Source organism: Rhincodon typus, chromosome 24 (assembly GCF_021869965.1).
Source record: "Rhincodon typus isolate 14 chromosome 24, sRhiTyp1.1, whole genome shotgun sequence".
Lineage (NCBI taxonomy): Eukaryota > Metazoa > Chordata > Chondrichthyes > Orectolobiformes > Rhincodontidae > Rhincodon > Rhincodon typus.
The window spans coordinates 14,875,293-14,882,707 of NC_063355.1; the positions used below are offsets into that span (position 1 = coordinate 14,875,293).

A 7,415-nucleotide genomic window follows, 5' to 3' on the forward strand; every position below is an offset into this window, starting at 1 on the left:
AGGTAATTCCACGAAATAGCAATTCCACCCACAAAAAAAAATCACACGTTTCGAATGTACAACATGGTTTTCTCGGCAACGTATGCAATGATTTCACGACCACCTTCAACCCTCGGGCACTAACTAGGTATCTTACGTTCAAAAGCAAAAATCTGCTGCTCAAGTGCACAAATCTCTCTTCAGAGAGGACTGGGGCATCAATTTATAGCGCAATGGGGATGCTAACTTATCCTGTCAAAACAATTCTATTAATTTGGCAGAAATAGTTGGAACTGGAGATTCTGAGATAACCCAGCTCTACACCGTGTTATCTCTATTAATTTGGCCCTGGCTCGTTTTCCTCGGTGATCACGTTAGCACGCCTGGGGGAAATGGGTGTTGCCAGTTAATCAAATATGCTAGTTTCCGCGTTTTCAACCATTTAAAAAGCTCCAGAATGTTCCCGTGTCAATGCGGGGTTGTGGTCTCGTAAACTGTGCGTGAGTCAGTGAATTATCTGAGCAGCGCCGAAGGAAAATGGCGCTGCAGTGAAGGTTGAGGTCAGGGCAAGGCAATGGTGAGTCATTCATTTTCGGGAGTTAAGGTGTGTAGGCCAACAGGCTGAAGGTCCACCTAGGACACGAAGATGCTTCCGAGGAATGAGAAGGAGAAGAAAAGTGTTGTAAAAGATGGGCCCCACAACTCCAAAAAGTAACTCCTTGTTCAATTAAATTTATCTTTAAATAACAGCATAAAACACTTGAGCTTTATATCAAGATGTGTTGCATTCCAAACTCAAGTGTTAATTACAAAGTTACTAAAATTGGGTATGTAGAGATCCTTGAGCTGATCTCAGTTCCCAAATCTTTTCTGCACTGATTGCTCACAAACTCCCTTCTAGTCCTCTGATGTTCAAGTTAAAGCCACTTCATCAAAACTTCTCCTGAAAGATCTTCTGCAACCTTTACTACAAATTGTAAACATTGAAGAATACAATAGAAGTGTACTTTCATAAATTATAATCAACTCTGCCTATAAAACTTGATAGGTTTATAGATTTAATCAAATTTTTACATTTACCTGAGCACATCTTCCAAGTTCAGTTTTGCCAAGATATGCAAATATTTTCAGTGCTAGCTCATAAGGCAGGTCAATATCAAAAAAGGGAATTTCATTTATTTCATTCTGCAACAGAACAGCAAATACAATGTATTATACACTTCAAAAGCAACAGATGTACAACACGTATTTAAAAGAGACATAATTACCTGTGTTTGAATAATTATACTGGAGATAGAGTACTTTCCCCTCCTGTGGCCTTTTTACCTAAATCCCTCAACTGAATGTATAATTGAAATTCCAGTATGGGAACTTGTTACTGTGATCCTACTTCGAATTTTCTGGGAAATAGAAGGCCCAGAGAATTGGTCATTCAATATGTAAAACACTTAAAAGCCATAACAGTTTTAAACTACAACAACAACAGTTTAAGACTATCCTTTTCACCTACCTTTTCACCATAGTTCTCTAAATGATACAATCTTAAGCCCTGGTGAGAGTTTTGTCCTTATTTCTGGGCATCAAACTTCAACAAGAATGTTAAGACCTTGACGACGGTGCAGAGATTTATTAAAAAGTATACATGGCATGAGAGATGGTGGGTTTATGTTGAGAAACTAAAGAAGCTGGAGCTGATTACTTAGAAATCAATCTTTACTATTCAAATATGGTGGTATTTGATAAACTGGTAGGAGACAGGTAATCAGAATGCACAATGGTAACAAAATTGTTGAAAGAACCAAAGGAGTGGTGAAGAGAAATTTTAGATAGTGAATTATTGTTTAGAATGCACATCCAGTAAATGGGTAGATGTAAGTGTAGTTGGACGACAGAAGTCAATGTAGCTGCAGGTTAGTTACAGTGGGCACGAGGACAGTGCACAATACATGGAAGTGGTGCACCTGACAGCAGATCTCTCTGGCAGGAGTACCTACAAGCAGGAGCAGTCAGAAAGGGTTTTGGAAGCAAATTCAATGGTAACCATCAAAAGTGAATTGGATACATACTTAAAGAAGAAAAATCAAAGGGTCATGGAGGAGAGTGGGACAACGCTTCCAAAATACTCAGCCAATGGAATTCCTTCTGAATTGCAAGATTATTTGGTTGCATTGAGTTCTTTTTAACTACAAGATGCATAAATCAACTCCATTAAGTAATTTGTTCTAAACCATGATTTGCAGCGGTTCCTTTGTCCAGGTACTGGATACTACATTATTCATTGGAATGGAGGTGGAAAATAGCTTAAGGCCCAGAGTGCTTCAGATCATTGGCACTGAAAGTAATTCTTGTATTGTACGTAATTGCTAGTGTCCACTTTTAATCTCTCCATTCAAATTTTAAACCACTCAATTTAAACGGTTTAAGGCAGTAATATTGCTAAATTGTGATTACAGTTTTCATTTCTTCTAATTCAATGAAATAAACCTAAGATATCAAAACCTGATATTTAACTCATTGCAGGTGAAATATGTTGCAAGAGGTTAGAAGGGAATTCTAGGAGAAAAAAAAGTAAGGGTGTAGCTGGGAAAATTAGTGTCATCTATTTCCAAGGTATCATTATACATTTCCAATCCAATAGTTTCTCTTTGAAGTGTATTCATTATTATTGTGAAGGAATATTCAATAATCAGTACGCATACTGCAAATTTCAACAACCTGCAAATGAGATGAATAACCTGTTTATCTGTTTTTGATGTTAACAGGTTGAGGAAGAATGAACACTACGCTGGAGTGAAGGATAAGATGTAACAAGTCAACAGCTTAGATGAATAAAGGTGTGAACCATGTGGATTGGGCTAAATCCGGAAGATAAATTAGATTTTCAAAGGAATTGCTGAATGAAGAGAGGACAAGTTACCATCTAGTTCACCTTCTAACATTCTGATTATCACACAGTCCAATGATGATGGAGTTGTTCACAAATCTTAGCAAATCAGCCCTTAGCAAGTAGATCTGATGTGAAGACAGTCCTAGTGGTGGGAAGCTTTGGAAACCATAGGTCTGAAGTCACGAGATTCCCAGGAATATGCCACATTTATCAGACGTTTAAAATTGTTCACACATATACCAAAATGTTATTTTCTGAAATAAATCTAATACTAGCTTTTTCTGCTGTCTGCTATAGATTGTATCATAGAAAATAGCAAATTTGAGACAGAAAATCAATGCAGCAGGTCTTAAAGATGTAGTAAGAAGTGACTGCATTTTGAGCAGTTTTGATACACAGAATGATTCAAATTGAATTACTATTCACTGCCAACCAGTCATTCATTATGCTAAAATTACACATTGTACAGCACTGTATGAAACCTAGTTACGCTAATTCTATGGGATTGAGAATTTGTTTTACCAGTCCATAACTTTTAAGACGAGAACTTCTTGAGCACAAGACACTAACCATCTTTTAAAAAATTAAACCAGCTGCATACTCAATCCACACAAACTCTCCACCACAAGTAAAACAGAAGTGCATATAAATACCTGATACATGTTGATTGAAGTAATACTGCTGGTATAATAATACTGGTACATAGATAGCATTTGTTTATATTGCAAATTCTATGCCTACTGCCTGTACGTGGAAATAGTTACAATAATGAAAAGCTAACAAAATTTACATTGTAAAATGAAGTAGCTCTTCTTCACAAAGGTGTCTTTTCATAAAATATTTATATTTTTGCACCTCTATAACTGGAGTGCTTTAGGTCATCTTTTTAATCAGAAACACTGCATTGAATTATACTGATGGCTCCATGTAATTCTCTAGACAGGCAAAATTAGTCTTGAACCTTAAGCCAACAGCCAAATGCTGGCTACATTTTAAATGATGGAGAAGAATGTCCTTTCGAGACATTAACAGCTCTATAAACTTGGGAATAATTTTCAATGTGAAGTGATTGTGGTTATTTGGAGAATGAAACATCTCATTTGCTCTCTTATAGTATTAAAAAAATCCAACTTTAAGAATCTCCAAGATAACTAACATTTTTAAAATTTGGTTTACACTAAAGATAGTCTCATGTTGTCGACACATATGTTCCTGACCAAATATGGTTTGCCAAAACTTAAATTTTGCAAGAAAACTGTGTTATACAGACTTTGCAATAATTTTCTGTCCTAATGGAGTTGCAGCAGTACATTTTAATCAAGTTTAAAGCCAAGAAAAACTATTCAATTGGTACAAGAATCAACAGAAATGAACTATTTAATGTTATTACTGTATATCTGACAATATAATTCCTGCATACGTCAACATCCTTTTCACCACTTCATTATTTGAGGATGCTAATTCTGTACCGGACATATCCCAGTATCTCTTTCACTGAAAATACAAATGCTAGCAAGGAACTGGAACATCCTATCCTCACCTATCATCCATACAAATCTCCTGTTGGTTTGTTAGATAGCGGAAATGGAACACAATGCAGAGCTTCCTCCCCTTAGATCGGAAAATTATGGTTCCCTTGTCATCTGCTAACTCAATATAGAGTAATGATTAGTCCTCAAAACCTTCCCAGTCTAAGCTCATCAGCTGCTGGCTCAACCAGCTAAGCCATTTGGGAAAACAAATGTCAGAATAATATTTGGTGTTCCTTAATTGTTTACAATAGAATTCTATTTATTTTGGTATCCTTTTCTTAATTCCTAAATAATAGGCAGGTGATAGATAATGACATGATACATATAAAAATTCTAACTATTAAGGTCATACCTCAAGCAGCTATGCAACTATACAAGTCAATGTCGCTGTCAAGATTGCATCATATCTGCTTCTGACATTATTAATGCTTAAGGAGCATCCTTGAAAATTAAAATACAAACCAAAGAGCTCCAACTCCTATTAAAGGAAAAATCTCTCGAAAATATATTTACAGTTATGCATTTATTCACACCAGAAATGAGTCCAACATTTTGCAAATACAGGAACTTGCTGAATGGAAGGGGACTAGAGAGTCAGAAGCAAAGAAAAAAAGGAGACTGGAGTAAGTTTTGAATGGGAGATGTAGTTAAAACATACAAGAGTTCAATTTTTACATTTGTCTACCAGGAACATTTTGAGAAATGAACTCATTATCAAAAATAAAATCACCAAAATCCCATTCCCTACCTATATTGTTTGTTTATATTAATTTCAATCTTAAAATTCAAAGACAGTCGAGGAGGTTGCTGTTATCATGATTGAAAGTTTAATTCTCTTATACACGCATCCTGTTATCTTGTTTTTCCAAAACAAATGAACGCAATTCTGAAACAATTTTAAAACTATTCGTAGTGCCCGCTTTGAACTCCAATGCCTTGGGTGATGTTGCAAATAACAATCTTCAATTAGCTTTACAGTTTGCCAGTGCCACAATGCTTTCGCACATGTAATGAAGAGGCAGTAATTGTGCCCTTGGGATCCTTTGGTGGTTACTGCCTAATGCCTTTCACTCCTTCACACAGCTCAGTTTCTAAATGAAGTTAATTCTCCTCAAGTAAATAACATTTATAGAGGACAACACAATTTCCACTAATTCGAAAATTGCAGCTTCTTAAATGGTTGATTTTCGACTGTCAGCTGCGCCTGTGACCTTAACTAAGCAGTGATCAAACTGTTTGACTCATGGTGCATTACCACCGCAAACAATCAGATTGCAGCGTTATCGACCCTCGAGAACCTCCCCAGGGAATTCCACATCTTCAGGTTTTACCAGTTCCATTATCTGCCAATGGCACAAACTTCTCATTAAGTTTATTGTCCATAACAAACTAAAGCCGAACAAAATGACCACAAAGGAAGAAACCCAGGAACAAAAACTCTTGTTCGGATCTCGACTGGAGATTGCGGTCGCGGGGTCACTGTGCGCCCATAAAATGCCAACGGGCCAGGAAATCCACAAATAAAGTCTTTAAATGAAGGGCTGGCTATCGCGGTGAGGCGGACAGGAAGAAGTTACAGTCATTTACCAAGTCATCGATGAGCTGATCCAGCAGGTTCTCCTTCTTGTTGCTGGGGGCCTGTGTGGATTGGCCCTGGGGCCCTCCCCAGGCCTCGGACCCTGTCCCTGTCCCTCCGCGCCCGCCGCATCGTCCGTCTTCCAGGCGCTCTCTGAGCGGGCTGCTCCGGCCCTCCAGCAGGCTCTGGGCCAGGTAGAAATAATCATCAGCTGCTCCTGCTCGCTGCCGGCCGCTCGACCCCTCCACCGCCTCCCTGTCTCCATGGTCACCGGGCCCCGGGTCCGACTGCTGGCGCCGCTTTTTGCTGCTCCTTTCGCCGCAGGTCACCCTCCCGGCCCGGTTCCGCTCCCTAATCTCTTCTCTCCACAGCAGCCGGAATTTTTCCAGCTCCTTATCGCCCATCCTCCATACCCAGAAACTACTAAACAACAACTGCGGGGCGAGGGAGCCCACTTCAACAGCTCTCGCCGCCCGGAGACATTCTCCGGTTGCACCGTTCTCTCTGTTCAAACGGCGCCGTGTGGAGATGTACAACCTCAGCATCCAGTTCCGAGCCAGGAATGTTCCCCTCGGACTTTACACTCGGTTTGCCAGCCCTGGTGGCACAAAACAATTGCTGTCATTTGGAAATGTCATTGCATCCACCTTATAAATCAGTAGTTTCTTCGTAAATCTATTCTTTAATTAGGCTTCGTGCTGCTTCCGACAACTCTGAAGACTTCATATGTTGATAAAAGTCGATGCGAGACATAAGGTCGTTCAGAAATTGCTGGAAAAGCGCCGCAGGTCTGGCAGCATCTGTGGAGAGAAATCAGAGTGACCGTTCCTCTCTACAGATGCTGCCTGACCTCTTGAGCTTTCCCAGCAATTTCTGTTTTTGTTTCTGATTTACAGCACCCGCAGTTCTTTTGTTCCTTTTATAATGTCATTCAGCTTTAACTATAATTCATTCACAACACTTTCTTTTAATTGCTTCTTGTCTTTGCTCCAAAGTCGAATCATTAGACTTTCAGCGAATGCATTTGAGACTGTGATTAATAATGTGAATTTTTTTTTCGTTTTTGTTTCCATGATATACTAGTTTGTTAGCTTGCATTTGTCTTTTTTTAGTCATTGAGATAATTATATATCGTCTTTTTTTCCCAATAAAGTTCATTAGACATTTTAGCAATAGAAAGGAAAATCAATCTCAATGCAATGATTTCTCAACGTCCATCTCATTTCATTGTCATGTGAGAGTATTTTTTTTATAAAGGTGCTTGAAAACCGCATAAAATAAAACAAACAACTGCGGGTGCTGGATATCTGAAACAAAAAGCAGAAAGTGTTGGAGAAACTCAGCAGGTCTAGAGTTACTCCAGACTCTTAATTTTTTTCCCTCACCACGGATGCTGTTCGTTGGTTTCTGGTCTAAAACTGGCATAAGCAGTGTTAGCTTT

The 7,415-nt window shown here is 38.7% G+C and overlaps 1 protein-coding gene across 1 annotated transcript in view; it reads right to left on the minus strand.

The window, feature by feature from the left end:
• The window catches only part of fbxw8 (F-box and WD repeat domain containing 8), a 135,616-nt gene extending 128,838 nt beyond the window's left edge, over nucleotides 1–6,778 (minus strand). The window contains exons 1-2 of the mRNA XM_048611708.1: nucleotides 5,986–6,778; nucleotides 1,060–1,164 (exon numbers count right to left, since the gene is read on the minus strand). Coding sequence (XP_048467665.1) covers nucleotides 1,060–1,164; nucleotides 5,986–6,519 — 639 coding nt within the window. The 5' untranslated portion in view covers nucleotides 6,520–6,778. The remainder of the gene's footprint in view (nucleotides 1–1,059; nucleotides 1,165–5,985) is intronic.
• Between the last annotated feature and the right edge of the window lie 637 nt (nucleotides 6,779–7,415).